The sequence below is a fragment of the Scyliorhinus canicula genome, chromosome 16 (genome assembly GCF_902713615.1).
Source record: "Scyliorhinus canicula chromosome 16, sScyCan1.1, whole genome shotgun sequence".
Lineage (NCBI taxonomy): Eukaryota > Metazoa > Chordata > Chondrichthyes > Carcharhiniformes > Scyliorhinidae > Scyliorhinus > Scyliorhinus canicula.
Genome location: NC_052161.1, coordinates 121,615,231 through 121,636,754, shown reverse-complemented (window position 1 = coordinate 121,636,754; position 21,524 = coordinate 121,615,231). Strand labels below are relative to the sequence as shown.

The 21,524-nt window shown below is 50.8% G+C and overlaps 1 protein-coding gene across 4 annotated transcripts in view; it reads left to right on the top strand.

Annotated features, from left to right (window-relative positions):
* Nucleotides 1-21,524, top strand: part of LOC119979371 (pleckstrin homology domain-containing family G member 5-like) — a 146,360-nt gene that overhangs the window by 14,794 nt on the left and 110,042 nt on the right. For 3 of the 4 annotated variants that reach the window (XM_038821501.1, XM_038821498.1, XM_038821500.1), the window contains one exon: nucleotides 14,866-14,942. Coding sequence is in view for 2 of the 4 variants with exons in the window: in XM_038821498.1 (XP_038677426.1) it covers nucleotides 14,866-14,942 (77 nt within the window). In the remaining 2 variants the exon portion in view is untranslated. Of the gene's footprint in view, nucleotides 1-14,865; nucleotides 14,943-19,124; nucleotides 19,524-21,524 lie in introns of those variants that run through there. The other variant, XM_038821499.1, reaches the window with a different exon arrangement.

Sequence of the window (21,524 nt, the reverse complement as noted above, 5' to 3'; positions counted from 1 at the left end):
TGGTCTGCTTTAAAAGCCAGTGATTTAGCTGAGTGAGCTAAACCAGCCCCTTTGCTGGTACTGTACACAACACAGAGTGGGAATTCTGAATGAGAACCTGTTGCACATTGACAGTTGCTGTGTCTGGTGTGAGCTGGCCAGTGTAGAACTGACGTAAGCAAATCTTTGAAATGGAAATGAGCCAAATGGAAGATTCCAGTTGTCTGCTCACGTGTTGCACTCGGCACAATGTTCACAGAGAGCCTGTTGCCGTGTGTCCTGATGTTGTTGCTTTTAGCACCATGGCCTCACCCTCTCTAGGGCAGGATTACTCAGCACTGTCTCTCTCATAATCCCTCTCTCCGACCAGTTAACACAGCCCTGTCTGATGAAAGCTCCCTTATCTTTGGGTCAGTTCACTCCACATTCCTCATATTCTTGACACTTGATGGGTCAAAGGAGAAATTAAAACTGCAAGAACAAGCAGGGAAATTTGATGGGCATCACTTGCAGGCCTGGCCTGATTAAGCGCCTTTCTGTCACGACTCATTATTCTCTGGGATGGTCAGAATTGCACCTCATTTGCACTTTCACAAAACAGCATAAATGCGGCTAAAACACCAATTCACAAGAAACGGGGCGACATATGTTTCAAAATATTGTACAGATTTCCACAATCATTTGAAACTGAAATTTATATATGTATACATTTACATATATGCACAAGTGTTTCATCCAGCAAAACCCAGCGTGTTATTACATAATGTATACATGAGGGCTACACCCAGTGACTGCCTCTTTCTTGCTCTCTCTGCCTCTCTATGTCTCTCTTTCTCTGCCCACTGTCTCTTTCATTCTGTCCTCCCTCACTGTCTCTCTCTCTCTCTCTCTTTTACTTTGCCTCTCTATCTCTCCATGTGTGTCTCTCATGTTGTCTCTGTGTTGCTCTCTGTCTTTCACAATTCTCTCAATTCTGTCTGCCACTTTTGCTCAGTGTCACCCCTTCTGTCTCTCAGCCTCGCTCCGTCTCTCACTTGCACTGAGCATTGAGGGTCAGAAGTAGTGATTGGAATCTGGGTATTCTCACAGTTTGAATTGATCCTCTCTCCGATGGAATATCCAAGTGATAAGATTTGGATCCAATACAACAGCTGAACTGAAAAGCTGTTCCTCTTCAAAGCCAGTTATTAGATTCTGAGAGGTTCCCCTTTAAATAGAGGGATCATGAGAAGTTTTCTTGGAAGTTGTATGGGAGCTACTTAGAGAGATCTGTTGCAATGTGTGCAACTGTGCTGCCAAGTGGGAGAGCTCTTGTTAAACACACTGCCTACTGTGCTGCGTCCTCATTAGAGAGCAGCTTGTGTTTGACTCGTTGCACACTGGTGGGAGTTCTCCAATATAAGTCTCAATGGGCTGACAATCTTTTTAACTAAATGCCACAGAATGTTCCAGACAACTCAAATTGACTCACAGGATTTGCCAAGTGACTCTCAACCGCTGTTTTGTCTCGTGTATCATGTGACTCATTTATTGGTTTCTCCCACGCATCAAAGAGTACAAGTTTTTTCACAAAATTTTGATATCTTTGCTGACCAATCACTGAAGCATAGATCTCAGCCATTCATCGCAGCTGCATGGATTCCCCTTCTCAATCACTGACACATTGGGCACGACCTTCTGGCCTGGTTACACTCGCACTCAAGTGTAACGAGGCCGGTGAATAGCGGGAGAGGCCAAAAGCAATATCCGCCTCGGGTGCCAAACAGTTTGCGATGCAACCAGCCTGCTCCCGTGGGCACAATCGGAATCTCGCCGTAGCGTGGCAAGAAACCAGTTCTGACTACTTAAGCCCCATTTCCATACGATCATCGAGAGTGACTCCATATCCAACAACCTCCCATCATTCATCGGGTGGGCCGCCATGGGGGGGGGGGGGGGGGGGGGGGGGGGGTGGCGGGAGAGATGCTGGGAGGGCAACCTGGGGGCAATCCCTCACGGCACCACCATGCCAACCCTTAGATCCCAACCCCATTCCGGGGCAACCCTTGTCCCTGCCTGTCTGCCCACCGATCACCCATAACCCCCACCGGCTGCTGAGGACTCTGGCTGAGTGTCTGAAGGCTGTCGCTAATAGGGAATTGGCAAGTGAGCACTTGACACATGCCAAGTGGATTCCAGTGGGTGGGCGGGCCATGTAGCATGTGGGAATCATTGCCTAGCATTCCATTTGCACCTTGCTGCCTTGACACTGTGCCTGAACACTGCGAGAGGCAACACCACACACAGCAGCCAAGATCTGAATGCTCAGGGGATGGGACACAGCTTCGGGGACATGTCCATGGCCGGAGACTAGGTGAGCGCCGGGGGAGGGGGGTGTGGTGTTACCCAGGGAGATGGGCAAAGGGTCCGGGGGCCTAATTGCAGAAGAAAGTGATAGTGGCATCATAACGGTTGTGAAAAAAGTTGTTCAATGTGCTGTACAATACCCCATTCCCGATAGTGCTGCCCCATTCCCATCCCCTATCCCAGTGCCCTCTGTGCTCCTCAACATGCCTGGCCCTCCTAGCTCTACCACTACGTCATGGATGCACATCTGAGGTGGAGGCAGCTGCTTACCTCGTCCCATGGCCCTCGATGCCCCTAGTGGGCATCCTCTGGGGGCTCTGGGGCAGGAGGTTGACACACCAATTGTCAGTGACACATGCACAACCGTGCCGTCTGTCCCATGTGCTGCCAGCGACACGTGGCCTCATCAGAGGGGTGGGACTCGGGGGAGCTGGTGGCCACCATTGCCACTCCATGGGGAGGGTCCGGCCTGGCACCCAGCATCCCCTCTTTCTGATTGGTGCCCATAGGTCCCTGGGGTTCACCTTGGGAAAGAGGGGCAGCTGGCTCGAGCCCCAGCTGCCCGCATCGTCTGGCTCTGCCAACCCTGGCAGTCTCCCATGGTCCGCATCATTGTGTCGATGCCCTCAGCCCTCAGCGATGCAGCGTGCCTTAATCACTATCGTCCAGTGGCTCTGACATCCATCATCATGAAGTGCTTCGAAAGGTTAGTCATGGCACGAATCAACTCCAGCCTCCCGGATTGCCTTGATCCTCGGTGCCACTCATTGCCGCCGCCATCTCCTGTGCCTGTAGCCTCTGGGACTACTCCATGCGGCTATGGATCTGCTGGAGTGACACTGACATCTCCCTCTGAATGTTCTGGCCGCTCCCTATCATCTCCATCAGCTACGAGTAACCCATCTCCAAAGGCTCAGATTCAGCTGGGCCCCAGCTGGGACCTGGGATTGTGGGATCACCAGATTGTACCCCAGGACTACCCTCTATACACTGTGTTACTGTCCCATCACCCTCTATGCACTGTGTTACTGTCCCATCACCCTCTATTCACTGTGTTACTGTCCCATCACCCTCTATACACTGTGTTACTGTCCCATCACCCTCTATTCACTGTGTTACTGTCCCATCACCCTCTATACACTGTGTTACTGTCCCATCACCCTCTACACACTGTTACTGTGCCTTCACCCTCTACACACTGTTACTGTCCCCAGGGCCGGCTCAAGGCACCGGCAACTCGGGCTGTTGCCCGGGGCGCCATGTGCTCGGGGGCGCCAGACTCAGGTCCCGCGCATGCGCAGTTGGGCCGGCGCCAACCAGCGCATGCGCGGTGGCCGCATTCCCCGCGGTCCGTCCCCTCGGTCCGCCCGCCCGCTCGCCCGCTCGGTCCGCTCCCCCCCCCCCGCCTCGGGTCCGCCCGCCCCCGCCTCGGGTCCGCCCGCCCCGCCCCCCGCCTCGGGTCCGCCCGCCCCGCCCCCCCCTCGGGTCCGCCCGCCCCGCCCCCCCCTCGGGTCTGCCCCCCCCTCGGGTCCGCCCCCCCGTCCGCCCCCCCCGCGGGTCCGCCCCCCCCCCGCCCCGCCCCCCCCTCGGGTCCGCTCCCCCCCCGGGTACAGATTTTAATCTGTAATCTTTTTTCTCTCCCCTGTTTAGTATGTGATGCGGGCAGATGCTACAGAGCTCACTGCGTGGCTGCTGTTCTGAGACCTTAAGATCTGTGTTGGAATACAGCCATTTTATGAAGCAGTGGAGTGCCCATTGAGCAGTGGTAGTTCGTTAAGGCCTTGGGCAAAGCTTATGGGTTTAACAATATCGTCAGAAGCCCGAGACACAAACGTCTGACGCCCTGATGTAAAGTCTTGCCACATTTACTGAAGACATTCGCTCACCAGTTCCCCACACACCCCCCCCCCCCCCCCCCCCCCCCCGCCATGTGTGCGAGAATAAAGATAGAAGTAAGCCATTACATGTTTGTATAAGTGCTCTTCATCTGTGGATTTATTAACAAAAGTAAATAAACAGACTCCGCCGCGGTGCTGGGAAAATACTATTTTTGGACGTAGGGTTTTTCTTTTCCTATTTTTACTAAATGGGAAAGTAAGTGAAGGGTTATTATTGTAAACTGGCAGATGTTTTTATGTCATAGACAGGAATTCACCAACAGTCATGATGTTGTCAACAACCGCTTTCATTTCACTGCATCTTTAAAGTCGAGGGTGCTGCACAGAATGGTTATCAAACAAAATTTGACATCAAGTCACATGAGGCGCGGTTGGATCAGGTGACAGGAATCTTGGTCATTCATCAAAAAAGTAGACTAACGGAGTGTCGGAAAGGAGATTTGAGGAGAGCATTCCGGAGCTTCAAGTCCTGGACAACTGAAAGCGGGTTCGACGTTGAGAATGCGGAAAAGGTCGGAGGCCCTCCCGGCCCCGCCCCCCCCCTCTCGGCCCCGGCCCCCCCCGGCCACGCCCCCCGCCCCCCCCCCCGGCCCCGCCCCCCCCCCCCACCCCGCCCCCGCCCCGGCGAACAGTGATTCTCCGCAGGCCGATGGGCTGAATACCGCGGAGTTTTGGCCGTTTTCACGGCCGCGATCACACCTGCTTTCAGCGTTCGTGAAAACGACCGCAAAGTGCCCGTCCCGGACAACCATGGCACCGATTGGCACGGCCGTGGTGCGGCCGTGCGGAGGGTGGCATGGGCCTGCGATCGGTGGGCACCGATTGCGGGCAGCGGGTCCGATACCCGCGCACTATTTGTTCTTCCGCCGCCCCACAGGATCAGTCCGCGGGGCGGCTGAGGGGCATGACGGCCCACGCATGCGCAGGTTTGACGCGTCTGCGTGATGACATCATCCGCGCATGCGCGGGTTGGAGCCGTCCATCCCGCGCATGCACGGATGACGTCATCGTGCGCATCAGCCGCCGTGGCTCTTGGCGGGCGGAGTTAGCGACGTTTGCTAACTCCGCGTCGCCGTGATTCCTCGGGCACCGATACTAGCCCCGCCCGGGGGGGAGAATCGGGTCCCGGGACGGAGCTCCGAGGCTGACGTGAAACACGGCCAGTTTCACGCCAGCCTTCACGGCACGCCGGATTTGCGGAGAATCGCGCCCCAAGTCATTTATGCTTGAAGGAATATCTGATTCCCTGTCACTAGTTGAAGCTATGTGTTCAGATGTTGCAACTACAGGCAGTACAGATACCGGAACAAGGAAGCCAGAAGAAATATTGGGCCTGGGTTGATTGGTAAAGGATGCACTTGTATTTGTCTCTACATTCAAAGTAGCTCTTCTCTGTTCTTGTAACTCGCATGTCATTGCATCATCACCATGAGCATTGTTTCTTGCTTCTTGATTATTTGTTGCAGAACTGGATATTGATGTGGATTGTGCTTGTGGTATTATAACCTCTGTAATAGGCCTGCATCACTTGGCTGATTCCTTTATTTCTGCTTCTTTTTGTTCTTTGCGTTTTAGTGACCCAGATTTATGCTTTTTCTTTTCCATGCTGATAGGGGTAATATTCCTGAAATCAAAACTTAATTAAAAATAGCCCACATTGGGAAAAATGAATATTGATGATTGCAAGAATAACTTGAAGGAACGCCAGATAAACCCCTACTTGATAAAAAATATAAAATAACACTACATTACCACCCCAGCACCCTTAGTGCACTGCATCACCACCCAAACACCCCCAGTGCACGGCATCACCCCCCAACACCCCCAGTACACTGCATTACTCCCCCAACACCCTCAGTACACTGCATTACTCCCCCAACACCCCCAGTACACTGCATTACTCCCCCAACACCCTCAGTGCACGGCATCACCACCCCAACACCCCCGGTGCACGGCATCACCACCCCAACACCCCCAGTATACTGCATTACTACCCCAACACCCCCAGTATACTGCATTACTCCCCCAACACCCCCAGTGCACGGCATCACCACCCCAACACCCCCAGTATACTGCATTACTCCCCCAACACCCCCAGTGCACTACATTACTCCCCCAACACCCCCAGTACACTGCATTACTCCCCCAACACCCCCAGTGCACTGCATTAATATCCCAACACCCCCAGTGCACTGCATTACTACCCCAGTAGCCTCAGTACATTGCATTACTGCCCCAATACCCAGTACACTGCATTACTACCCCAACACCCCCAGTACACTGCATTACTCCCCCAACACCCCCAGTGCACTGCATTAATGTCCCAACACCCCCAGTGCACTGCATTACTACCCCAGTAGCCTCAGTACATTGCATTACTGCCCCAATACCCAGTACACTGCATTACTACCCCAACACCATCAGTACACTGCATTACTATCCCAACACCCCCAGTGCACTGCATTAATATCCCAACACCCCCAGTGCACTGCATTACTACCCCAACACCCTCAGTGCACTGCATTAATATCCCAACACCCCCAGTGCACTGCATTAATATCTCAACACCCCCAGTGCACTGCATTACTCCCCCAACGCCCTCAGTGCACTGCATTAATATCCCAACACCCCCAGTGCATTGCATTACTACCCCAACACCCTCAGTAGACTGCATCACTCCCCAACACCCTCAGTACACTGCATTACTACCCCAACACCCTCAGTACACTGCATTACTACCCCAACGCCCTCAGTACACTGCATCGCTACCCCAACACCCTCAGTACACTGCATTACTCCCCCAACACCCTCAGTACACTGCATTACTCCCCCAACACCCTCAGTACACTGCATCGCTACCCCAACACCTTCAGTACACTGCATCACCACCCCAACACCCCCAGTACACTGCATTACTCCCCCAACACCCCCAATACACTGCATTACTCCCCCAACACCCTCAGTACACTGCATTACTACCCCAACACCCTCAGTACACTGCATCGCTACCCCAACACCCTCAGTACACTGCATTACTCCCCCAACACCCTCAGTACACTGCATTACTCCCCCAACACCCTCAGTACACTGCATTGCTACCCCAACACCCTCAGTACACTGCATCACCGCACCAACACCCCCAGTGCACTGCATCACCACCCCAACACCCCCAGTGCACTGCATCATCACGCCAACACCCCCAGTACACTGCATTACTCCCCCAACACCCCCAGTACATTGCATCACCACCCCAACACCCCCAGTACACTGCATCACCAGCACAACACCCCCAGTACACTGCATCACCACCCCAACACCCCCAGTACACTGCATCACCACCCCAACACCCCCAGTGCATGGCATCACCAGCCCAACACCCCCAGTACACTGCATCACCACCCCAACACCCCCAGTACACTGCATCACTACCCCAACACCCCCAGTACACTGCATCACCACCCCAACACCCCCAGTACACTGCATCACCACTCCAACACCCCCAGTACACTGCATCACCACCCCAACACCCCCAGTGCACTACATCACCAGCCCAACACCCCCAGTGCACTGCATCACCACCCCAACACCCCCAGTGCACTGCATCACCAGCCCAACACTCCCAGTGCACGGCATCACCACCCCAACACCCCCACTGCACTGCACCACCACCCCAACACCCCCAGTGCACTGCATCACCACCCCAACACTCCCAGTGCACGGCATCACCACCCCAACACCCCCAGTGCACGGCATCACCACCCCAACACCCCCAGTACACTGCATTACTACCCCAACACCCTCAGTGCACTGCATTACTCCCCCAACACCCCCAGTGCATTGCATTACTTCCCCTACACCCCCAGTACACTGCATCACTACCCCAGTAGCCTCAGTACACTGCATTACTACCCCAACACTCCCAGTACACTACATTACTCCCCCAACACCCCCAGTGCATTGCATTACTTCCCCTACACCCCAGTACACTGCATTACTCCCCCAACACCCCCAGTACACTGCATCACTACCCCAGTAGCCTCAGTACACTGCATTACTACCCCAACACCCCCAGTGCACTGCATTACTCCCCCAACACCCCCAGTACACTGTATTACTATCCCAACACCCCCAGTGCACTGCATTACTACCCCAATACCCAGTACACTGCATTACTATCCCAGCACTCCCAGTACACTGTATTACTATCCCAACACCCCCAGTGCACTGCATTACTCCCCCAACACCCCCAGTACACTGCATTACTACCCCAACACCCCCAGTGCACTGCATTACTACCCCAATACCCAGTACACTGCATTACTACCCCAACACCCCCAGTGCACTGCATTACTACCCCAATACCCAGTACACTGCATTACTATCCCAGCACTCCCAGTGCACTGCATTGCTACACCAACACCCTCAGTGCACTGCATTACTATCCCAACACCCCAGCACACTGTATTATTACTCCAATACCCCCAGTACACTGTATTACTACCCCAACACTCCCAGTGCACTGCATTCCTACACCAACACCCTCAGTGCACTGCATTCCTACACCAACACCCCAGCACACTATTATTACTCCAATACCCCCAGTACACTATATTACTAGCCCAATACCCCAGTACACTGCATCACTACCCCAACATCCCCAGTATACTGAATTAATACCCCAACACCAAATGCACTGCATTACTACCCCAACATCCTTGGTACACTGTGTTACTGCCATAACCCTCAGTACTCGGCTTTACTGCCCCATCACCCTCAGTAATCAGCTTTATTGCCCCATCACCTTCTATACACTGCATTACTGCCCAATCAACTTCAGTACTCTGCATTACTGTCATCTAAGACCATCAGACATAGGAGCAGATTTAGGCCATTCCGTCCATCGAGTCTGCTCTGCCATTCAATCATGGCTGATATGTTTCTCATCCCCATTCTCCTGCCTTCTCTCCATAACCTCGGATCTCCTTATTAATCAAGAACTTATCTATCTTTCTCTTAAAGACACTCAGTGACTTGGCCTCTACAGCCTTCTGCAGCAATGTGTTCCACAGATTCACCACCATCTGGCTGAAGAAATTCCTCTTCAACTCTGTTTTAAAGGATCGTCCCTTCAGTCTGAGGCTGTGCCCCCGGGTTCTAGTTTTTCCTACCAGTGGAAACACCCTCTCCATGTTTACTGTAACTAGGCCTCTCAGTATTCTGTAAGCTTTAATGAGATCCACCCTCATCCTTCTAAACTCCATCGGGTATAGACCCAGAATCCTCAACCACTCCTCGTATGACAAGTCCTTCATTCCTGGGATCATTCTTGTGAACCTCTCTGTCACCTCTCCAAGGCCAACACATCCTTCCTTAGATACGGGGTCCAAAACTGCTAATGTTATTCCAAATGGGGTCTGATCAGAGCCTTATACAGCCTCAACAGTACATCCCAGCTCTTGTATTCTAGACCTCTCGACATGAATGCTAACATTGCATTTGCCTTCCTAACTGCCAACTGAACGTGCATTTAACCTTAAGAGAATCCTGAACTAGGACTCCTAGTCTCTTTGTGCTTCAGATTTTCGAAGCATTTCCCCATTTAGAAAACAGTCTATGCCTCTATTCTTCCTACCAAAGTGCACAACCTCACACTTTTCCACATTATATTCCATCTGCCACTTCTTTGCCCATTCTCCCAGCCTGCCCAATCTGTCTCCTCAACACAACCCGTCCGTCTACATATCTTCATATCATCTGCAAACATAGCAATAGTGCCCTCAGTTTTTCTTCCAGATCACTGATGTATATCGTGAACAACTGTGGTCCCAACACTGACCCCTGCGGAACACGACTGGTCACCGGCTGCCATCCTGAAAAAGACCCCTTTATCCTCCCTCTCTGCCTTCTACCAGTCAGCCAATCCTCTATCCATGCCAATATCTTGCCCCTAACACCATGCAGTCTTACCTTATTTAGCAGCTCCTGCTTGGCACCTTAACAAAGGCCTTCTGGAAATCCAAATAGGTCACATCCACTGGTTTCTCCTTTGTCTAATTTCCTCATTGCCTCCTCAAGAATTCTAATAGATTTGTCAGGTATGACCTCCCCTTGATGAATCCATGCTAAGTCAGTGCTATTTTACCATGCACTTCTTTTTTTTAAAAATAATTTTTATTGAAAAATTTTGTATATAATAAAATCCCAACAATAACAATAATAATAGCAATTATAAACATTTGCCCCTCCTCAATGAACAACACAACATATGAACAACAACTTAAATTAACACAATGTTAAGTTACATAACCATAGGGAAAAAAAATAGAAACTACAATAAGGAACTCCCCCCTCCCCCGTTGCTGCTGCCATTAACCAAGATACCTATCTTTGAGCCAGGAAGTCCAGAAAAGGCTGCCACCGTTTATAGAACCCTTGTATTGATCCTCTCAGGGCAAATTTGACCCTCTCCAATTTTATAAATCCCACCATGTCACTGATCCAAGTCTCCACACTTGGGGGCCTCGCATCTCATTCACCTCTACCCCCTTCCGCACCACATTCCCACTCTTGTCTCTCACTCCAGCAATTTCCTTAGCCGCATCCCGCTTGCGGAGCTGATGAGCCAGCATCCTACTCGCCTTTTCACCATGTTCATACACTGCCCCTTGTGCCTTCCTCCACTGTACCTCCGCCTTTCTAGTGGTCAGCAAATCAAATTTAGCCTGTAGGCTGCGCCTCTCCCCCAACAGTCCCTCCTCTGGTGTCTCCGCGTACCTCCTATCTACCTCCAGCATCTTCCCCACCAGTCTATCCCTCTCACTCCTCTCACTCCTCTCCCCGTGTGCCCGGATGGATATCAGCTCCCCACGAATCACTGACTTCAGAACCCTGGTGTGTAGTTCATCCTGTACAGGTGATTTATCCACCTTCAGTGCATCTCACAGTTTCCGCAGCACCTTCTCCTTAGTGATGGCCACTTCACGCATCTCTGCCCCTTGACTCTCTTCAAGGTCTGGGGCGGAATTCTCCTCTCCCGGGAAAAATCAGGAAGGCCGTCGTGAACTCGGCCGAGTTTTACGACTGCCTCGGAGGCCGCTCCTTGCACCTAATTCACCCCCACCCGGGCTAGGAGCGGCGCTACATTATTCTCGGCGGCCGGGCCTTGACACTTGCGTCAAAGCGGCGCGCCGAGAATGACCCGACGGCGGCGCCTATGTGATGTCAGCCACGCATGCGCAGGTTGGCCGGCTCCAACCCGCGCATGTGCGGCTGACGTCACGACGGCCGACGACTCAAACCCGCGCATGCACGGTGGCCGTCTTCCCCTTCGCTGCCCCGCAAGATGTGGCGGCTTGATCTTGCGGGGCGGCGGAGGGGAAAGAGTGCGTCCCTTTGAGACGCCGGCCTGACGATCGTGGGCACCGATCGCGGGCCAGTCCCCTCCCGAGCACGGCCGTGGTACTCACTCCCCTCTCCGCCCCCCACAAGCTTCAAACGGGCCTTTGGCGCCCGTGTTCACAACGGCAGCGACCAGGTGTGGTTGCCGCCGTCGTGAAACAGTCACGAACGGCAGGCCGCTCGGCCCACCCGGGTCGGAGAATCGCTGGTCGCCGTGAAAAACGGCGAGCGCCGATTCTTCCGAGCGGGGGGTGGGAGAATCGCGGGGGGCACCAGGGGGGTGTGAAATGAGTCACCCGGCGTGGGGAGCGGAGAATCATGCCCCCGGTATACCACTGGTGTCTTCCACTGTGAAGACTGATGCAAAGTACCTATTCAGTTCCTCTGCCATTTCTTTGTTACCTATTGCTATTTCTCCAGCCTCATTTTCCAGTGGTCCAATGTCCATTCATATCTCTCTTACCTTTTATCTATCAAAAAAACTGGTGCAGGGGGCGGCATGGAAAAGGATGGAGATGGCGTCCTGTGGAGGCACGAGCCTGGGGGCCCTGGTAACGGCGCCGTTGCCGCTCCCTCCCACGAGGTATACCACGAGCCCGGTGGTGGCGGCGACCCTAAAAATATGGGGCAGTGGAGGCGGCACAGGGGGGAAGTGAAGGGCTCGGTGGAGGCTCCATTAAGGGGGAATCATCGGTTCGTCCCGGGGAACATCGACGGGGGATTTAGGGGGTGGTACAGGGTGGGCATTAGGACGTTGGGGGACCTGTTTATGGGCGGGATGTTTGCGAGCCTGGGGGAATTGGATGAGAAATTCAGGCTCCCCCCAGGGACCACGTTCAGGTACTTGCAGGTAAAGGCGTTTGCTAGGCGGCAGGTGGAGGGATTTCTTTTGCTGCCCTCGCGGGGGGCAAGGGACAGGGTGCTTTTGGGGGTGTGGGTCGGGGATGGGAAGGTGTCTGACATTTATAAGGTAATGCAGGAGGGGGAGGAGGCGTCAGTGGAGGAGCTGAAGGCTAAGTGGGAAGGGGAATTAGGGGAGCAGATGGAGGATGGGACTTGGGCGGATGCCTTGGAGAGGGTTAACTCTTCCTCTTCATGTGCGAGGCTTAGTCTCATTCAATTTAAGGTGCTGCATCGGGCTCACATGTCCGGGACTCGGATGAGTAGGTTCTTTGGGGGCGAAGATAGGTGTGTCAGGTGTTTGGGGAGTCCTGCGAACCATGCCCATATTGATGGAACCATCAATTCAGCGAACACGTGTAGTTGGATCTGAACAGAGGCTTTAATACATTTACAATAGAGCCAGCCTATTCGTCGTTGAACTTCAGGTGAAATGGCAGGCAGGCACTGATCTTTATACATCGGTCCCAGGGGGAGGAGTCCTGGGCGGAGCCATGGGAGGAGCCCAGTACAACTCTCACGTACTCCCAGAGCGACCCCCTGGTGGTCGGATACTGCAACTGCACTTACAGTGGGTAGATAACGAACATATATACATGGAGTGATATTGGCAACTATATATAGTGTGAATCACATTCACCACACATATGTTCTGGGCATGCCCGGCACTGGAGGAATTTTGGAAGGGGGTAGCGAGGACGGTGTCGAGGGTGGTTGGATCCAGGGTTAAACCGGGCTGGGGACTCGCGATTTTTGGAGTTGCGGTGGAGCCGGGAGTGCAGGAGGCGAAAGAGGCCGGTGTTTTGGCCTTTGCGTCCCTAGTAGCCCGACGAAGGATCTTGCTGCAGTGGAAGGATGCGAGGCCCCCAAGTGTGGAGACCTGGATCAGTGATATGGCGGGGTTTATCAAACTGGAAAGGGTCAAATTCGCCCTGAGAGGATCAGTACAAGGGTTCTATAAATGGTGGCAGCCTTTCTTGGACTTTCTGGCTCAGAGATAGGGAAATGGGTCAATAGCAGCAGCAACCCGGGGGGAGGGGGGGGGGGAGAAGAGAGGGGGGGTGTTATCTATTTGTTCTACGGTTATTCAATTTAATATGTTGTTAATTTAATTTGTTAATTTATTTTGTTGGTCATTGGGGGTGGGGGGGGGGGTTCGGTGTACGAGCTGTTACGGTTCTGGGGGTGTTATGACTGTTATTGTTAGAGACCGTTGCTATTTTCATTACTGTTTGTTGTTGTATAAATACAAAATTTTTCAATAAAAATTATTTAAAAAAAGAAAAACTGGTGCAATATTTTATATTACCAGCTAGCTTACACTCATATTTTATCTTCTCCCCCTTATTGCTTTTTTTGTTATCCTCTACTTGCTTTTAAAGGCTTCTCAACCCTCTGGCTTCCCACTAATCCTCGCCACATTGTATGCTTTTTTCTTTGCTTTAATGCTCTCCTTGACTTCCCTTGTCAGCCATGGTTGCCTTGTCCTCCCCTTAACATGTTTCCTCCTGTGCTATTGCCCCATCACCCTCTATACACTGTGTTACTACACCATCATCCTCAATACACTGCGTTACTGCCCCATCACCCTCTATACACTGCGTTACTGCCTCATCACCCTCTATACACTGCGTTACTGCCCCATCACCCTCTGTACACTGCGTTACTGCCCCATCACCCTCTATACACTGCGTTAGTGTCCATCACCCTCAATACACTGCGTTACTGCCCCATCACCCTCTATACACTGTGTTACTGCCCCATCACCCTCTATACACTGCGTTACTGTCGCATCACCCTCAATACACTGCGTTACTGTCCCATCACCCTCTATACACTGCGTTACTGTCCCATCACCCTCAATACACTGCGTTACTGCCCCATCACCCTCTATACACTGCGTTACTGTCGCATCACCCTCAATACACTGCGTTACTGTCCCATCACCCTCTATACACTGCGTTACTGTCCCATCACCCTCTATACACTGCGTTACTGCCCCATCACCCTCTATACACTGCGTTACTGTCCCATCACCCTCTATACACTCCGTTACTGTCCCATCACCCTCTACACACTGTTAGTGTCCCATCACCCTCAATACACTGCGTTACTGTCCCATCACCCTCTATACACTGCGTTACTGCCCCATCACCCTCAATACACTGCGTTACTGCCCCATCACCCTCTATACACTGAGTTACTGCCCCATCACCCTAAATATTTTGCGTTCCTGCCCCATTATCCCCAATGCACTGTGTTACTGCACCATCACCCTCAGTACAAGACATTACTCTTTTAATAATTTCTGGTGGAACTATGTGTTGTGGTTTGCCTTTTGCAGATGAACGGAGTTTAACGGAAGAAAATGTTCTGCTTTGTCAGCATCAAGAATGTGTGGACAAGAGGAGGGCCATCAAGGTAGGGAGTCTTGTTCTTCAAAGCAATAAGGTCGGATGTCTTATTCTTTCTCATGTCTAGCATGCACACACTTACACTCCTTCAAACACACACACATTCTCTCTGTCGCCCTTTTATTTCCTGTTCTTGCTCCTCGTTTTTTTCTCTCTCCCTTTGCCTCGCGTTCTTTCACCCATATGGTAGTTGGGTAATAAAGCACATTCACTCAGTCCACCTGTTATGAACTTTTATGTTCACCTATCTTGTGTTGAATTGGGTGGGTGCATTGAACTTTTGCAATCACATTCTGTGAAAACCATAAACCAGAGGCCATGGTAATTTGCATTCCAGGAGAAACGATAAAATGAGGTTGCTGTGTCTGCTGTCATGCTGGTTGCTGGGCAATTTTGGAGGATGTGTGTGTGGTAGTATGACTAGGGTGATTACGGTACCTCAGAGCAGTGCTGCCATTGGTGCAGAAGACTCGCTGCCCATTGGCTCAGGCAGATCATGTGCCTCTGCCAATTGGCTGAGGCTAGTCATGTGACTGCTCACCGATTGGCCCGAGAGGCTGGTAGCTCCGCCTATGAGGCGGGGTATAAGAACCCCTACCAGCTGGCAGTCGGCCTTTCTCTGTAAGTCGACTGCGGGGCACACATCTAGTATATTAAAGCCTGTTGTCTGGAACTTCTTCACGACTTGAGTCCAATTGATGGTGCATCAATGTGCAGGGAGTTCCTCTGTGTCTTGGCCAACATTCCTCCCTCAACAAACAGATCATGTAGTCATTGATTTAATTGTTTTCATGTGATCTTGCTGTGGTCATGGCTACTGTTTTTACCCACATAACAACAGAGACTGCACTTCAGAGGTAATTCGCTCTGTGAGAGCTTGTAACATCTTGAGAGATGATTTATGGTGCTATATAAAGGCATGCCTCATAGCTCCAGGGACCTGGGTTCAATTACGGCCTCGGGTGACTGACTGTGTGGAGTTTGCAGTTCCTCCCCGTGTCTGCGTGGGTTTCCTCCAACTGCTCTGGTTTCCTCCCACAGTCCAAAGATGTACAGGTTAGGAGGGTTGGCCATGCTAAATTACCCTTAGTGTCCAAAATCTTAGGTTGGATTACTGGGTTACAGGGATAGGATGGAGGAGTGGACTTAAACAGGGTGCTCTTTCCAAGGGGCAGATGGGCTGAATGGCCTCCTCCTGCACTGTAAATTTTATGATTCCCCCAGAAGACTGGTGAGCATGCAGTTAGCCTACTAGCCAGATGATGGCAGCATCACTCCATTGGAACCTTGTTAATCACTGGCAGGAAGGGTTGAATATTTGGGGGATTCTCCCAATGGCCTGCTGGAGTTTTGGAGGGCAATTCAAGGGGAATCAGTGTAAACTCTATTGATGTTCAACCCCTGAGTGTCATAGAGAGCTGTCCTCACAAGCCATATGTATGGGCATTTTGGGAGCTACCGTTTTTCACCCTGCTGTAATCGTAATCTGTTCAAATGAGCTGGGATCTCACAGAATAGATGCAGTGACTGATGCCATTTGTGAAATTACAAGTTCCTGAAGTGGAAAGGACTGCTAGTAACCAGAGCTTTGCCTGTGATACACAACTCCATCTCTACACAACTCCATCCGCCATCCTCCACCACTACAGAAAATCGCACTGACCCCTTCACCCCCTGCAAACATGCACACATGGCAGTCCCTCCGGCCTCCTGATCTCTGTCTTCTGCCCTATAAACCATGCCTCTAGTCTGCCTCCTCACCTTCACCCCCACACTCAGCCCCTCACCCCCACAGGTTTAACCCCCTGCTCTCTACCCGCTGGTCACATACCCTGCCCCTGTCCCCATGCTCCTCACCTCATTACAATACAGAACAAGATGAGAAAATCCAGCAGCAAGTGACTGTCTTTCTTGTTCTTGTCGAGATTTGTTACTTTATGCTTCGTATAACAGGCACTCACATCTTTGCACTAATTCTAGCTGTTTTAGCACATGGAATTGCTTGGAGTGAGAACGAGTATTAACTAAGCTGTAATGGAGAGAATGTTATGAACAAAATGTGACAGAGAAAGTGTTATGTAAAATGAGCGTGACACAGAACATATAGCTGACGTCCCATTGCAATGCTCAGTTGGCATGTGCGCGGTTTTGCCATTACGATATGGTGCTCCCGGCTGGCATATTTCTTGTGATTGAGAAACTCCCCCTAAAGTTGGGATCATCGGCAACTATTCACTATTGATCAAGGAAAGAAAATGGAGTGTGCGGAGGGTGGGTAAGCCTCGGTCTGAACCCTAAAACTAGAAACAGGCCAACACAGGCCATCCTCTCTCACCTGGTACTCGGCACTGACTGCGTCCCTGGCACCCGATGGGTTGATGTACCATTAATTCACTGCAAGGTGATGAGAGTGAGTGAACATAGGCTTTATTAACCAAGAACTTTCCTACTTATGTCTGCTGTACAAATGAGCACCGCCCCCTGGCGGCTGGTCTATATATCGCCAGGTTCCAGTACAATATCCGATACAGGACATTGGCCATCTTAATTTTTCTGCCCCCCTCACCCATTCCAACCTCTCTCCTTCTGAACTTTCTGCTCTTCACTCTGTCAGGTCTAACCCCGACTTTGTCATCAAACCTGCCGACAAAGGGGGTGCTGTTGTCGTCTGGCGCACTGACCACTACCTCGCAGAGGCTGAGCGCCAACTCTCAGATACTTCCTCCTACCTCCTCCTGGACCATGACCAGACCACTGAACATCAAACCATTACCTAATTTCCTCCGGATGCCTTCCCCCTACGGTTTCCAGCCTCACTCTCCCAAACCCGGACAGCCTGCTTTTACCTACTTCCCAAAATCCACAAAAGACTGTCCCGGCAGGCCCATTGTGTCAGCATGCCCCTGCCCCACCAAACTGATTTCCTCTTATCTTGACTCCATCCTCACTCCTCTGGTCCATTCCCTCCCCACCTACATCCGGGATTCCTCTGATGCCCTGCGTCATATTGACAGCTTCCAGTTCGCAGGCCCTAACCGCATTCTATTCACCATGGATGTGCAATCTCTCTACACCTCCATCCCACACCAGGATGGTCTGAGAGCTCTTCGCTTCTTTCTCGAAAAAATACCCGGACAATTCCCATCCACCACCACTCTCCTCTGCCTGGCTGAACTCGTTCTAACTCTCAACAACTTCTCCTTTAACTCATCTCACTTTCTCCAAATCAAAGATGTAGCAATGGGTACCCGCATGGGCCCTAGCTACGCTTGCCTTTTTATGGGGTACGTGGAACATTCCTTGTTCCAGGCCTATCCGGGCTCCCTGCCACAACTCCTTTACCAATACATTTTTTAAAAAGCGTTGACAAAAGTCATCGGACTCGAAACGTTAGTTCTTTGCTCTCCCTACAGATACTGCCAGACTTCCTGAGATTTTCCAGCATTTTCTCCTTCGTTTCAGATTCCAGCATCCGCAGTAATTTGCTTTTATCCAGTACAATACCTGTAATCACATTACCATTGGGCCACAGTGCTACACAGATAGCTTATACTATGGTGAATACATTCACCACAGTAGTCATTTGTTGTAATCAGTGATTCTGAGCTCTCAGACCCAGGTCCTCACAAAGGTCCAGAAAGCCACAGACAATTGCAGCTTTTGAGGCTTCTCGCATAATAAAAAGATGAAGATACATGAAAACAAACAAGGGAACCCCCAAAAAACAGTGAAGCGGATCTGAATTTTTAAAAATGCTTTTCTGTGCAAATGCACTAATTATTCAGGAAAAATCTAGCTTTGGTGCAATGTCACAGTTGCTATTAAGCATGTCGAGACCATTCAAACTCTCTTGTCCCAGAGTTGAACGGTGATGGTTCTTTACCTGCTTCAACATGTTGAAAGTGCATTCATCTGAAACCACTGATGAAGGCAAGCCGACAAAAATACGCAATGTAATTGCGATGTGAGGAAACACCCCAGAGATTCCATGTTTGAATATTTCTTGAAGCAATCTCCGGCTTGCAATCCAGAGAAGAGTGTTTCATCAGGCTGTGTTTTCCATGTTATTCAGGGCCCAGGCTCTTGAGGGTTAACTCACCTGGGCACTGCTCCCAGCGCCTGTCTGTAAAGTATTCTTTTGTGTGTACAAGATCCTCAGACAGCATGTGCTGTATCAGACAGCTCCTCCCTGAGAGCCATGCAATGCTAATCGTCTCTTGTTGGTGTGTTCAATGAGTCGTTGCCCGAGGGAGCACAGGCAGACAGTGGGGGTTCCTGCTCACGGAGAGAGCCGCAGCTCCAGCCCAGTACCTTCCTGCCGGTCGTTTCACGGATCCAGGGCTTTAACCTGTTGAAGATTGAGCATTAAAGCAGCATTCTTGTCAGGACCTCCTTTATTACACTCTCCTAATCCTGGCAGGATCCTGGCAGGACTGTGTTCCTGCTGAACTTCCTCATCATGTATCCGTCCTGAGTTTTATTATAATTTTGAAATTGAATGAAGCAAATGCAGCAAGATCCTTGGCTAAGGCCAGCTCACCAGCCTCCTGAGACTCCTCCAGGCTCCAGCATATCCCAGGATGAAGAGGTAAGTTGCTGAACCTTTCTCTTACCTCCAGATTGTCGAACTAAACAACCGGTCCCCTTCAGTCTGTCTGCTTGTCTCTGTTAGTCGGACTCTTAGCCCTGAGTCTGAAGGTCAGTTCCAGGGCCGTGCTGGGGGATGAGATATCAAATGGAGGCCCCAGCTGTCTCTTTGGGTGCATGTTAAAGAACCCGCGACAACTGTTAGTAACAAAGCAAGCAGTTCTCTTGACATCCTGGGGCAACATTTCCCTTATCACCCTTCATCATTTGGCCCTGTGTGGAATCTTGCTGCGTTCAAAATGTCTGCCACATTTGCTTGTGTTACGTTTACTGTACTCGCTCTTTTATGTGAGACAAATTAATTTTTAATAAGATGTTAAGAGATTAGTTGTGATGGGCAATTAATGGACTCAACTTGTCCTCCCCAGCCCCCACCCACCCCTTCACTCCCTGCTGTTACTCGATTCCCACCTCTCTGTCCCACCTCTTCCCCTCCAGGTTACTGGATTTACTTCTCAGTGTTTTCCATACTCTCAAACAGAATAAACAGGATTAGGAGAGTGTAATAAAGGAGATTCTGATGAGAATGCTGCTAAACAGTTAGACAACATCAAATAATAGTTCAAGTAAATCAATAACAAAAGGGGGAGAGTCGGCGGAGGGTAGAGGTAGGCAGTGGCAGTACTGAGGTGGAGGAAGAGGGGTGGTGGAATGGGAAGAGGTACAGCAACCAGCTCCAGTTACATTAAATGTTGCTCACCAGGGGCAGGGCGAGGGTTACTGGACATTGTGCATCTTTCTTCCTGATCCTCCTTCTCAGTTCTCTTTCCTAAGGTACTGTCCCCTTCTCCTTCAAATCTTCCATTATTATCTCTCTGCTCAAAAAATAACACCTCCATTTTTGCAAATGACTGCCCCATCTCCAAACCCCCTTTCCTGTCCAAAGTATTTGGTCATATTCTTGCCTCTCAAAACCCATAGCTGTCATTCCAAGATAGTCCACGTTTGAATCTCTCCAATCAACTTTCTGTCATAGTACTGAAGCAACTCTTGCCAAAGATACGATGACATTCTAGTTAAATATCTCTCCTCGTCCTCCTTTACCTGTTTACAGCCTTTGATATGTTTGACCATGAGGATTTGATGCACTGCATCTCCCAGTTCGATGGGACTGCACTTACCTGGTTTCATTCCTATCTGTCCAGTCAGAGTTTGACAATCATCTGCACTGGCTTCTCTTCCCATTCCCGCATTGTTACCTCTAGTATCCCTCAAGGATCTATCCTTGCCCCCCCCCCCCCCCCCCCCCCCCCCCCCCCACCCCCCCACACACATACACTGACAATACCCAGCTCACCTCTCCTGAGTCTGTACTGTTGCTACGTTGTTAGACTGCCCATTTGACTTCCATTACTGGAAGAACAGAAATTTCCTTCAAGTAAATATTGGGAAGATAGAAACCAGTAGTCATAAACCCTGTTCCCTAGCTACCGACTCCATCCCTTTCCCCAGCAACTATCTGAAGCTGAACTATACTATTTGCAAATTTGGCATTACATTTGACCCGAGATTATTCCAATGCATTCTTGGCTGGCCTCCCATATTGGACCCTCCACAAACTGGCGATCATAGGTACATAGGTATTAGGAGGTACATAGGTAATAGGTGCAGAAGTAGCCAATTCAGCCCTTCGAGCCTGCTCAGCCATTCAATCAGATCATGGCTGAACTCTTCTTGGTCTCAAGTCCACCTCCATGCCTGTTGACCATATCTCTTTAGTCCATTTTAAAAATCATAAATACATCTATCTCTTTCTTGAAACCCATTTAATGATTCAGACTCCACTGCACAATGGGGCAGCGAGTTCCACAAATTTACCAGCCACTGCGAGAAATAGTTCCTCCTCGTCTCCATTTAAAATCTACCACCTCTCAACCTACATCTGTGACCTGGTGTTCTAGATCATTGAACATTCCGATGTCCGTGTCTTTACTCACACCAA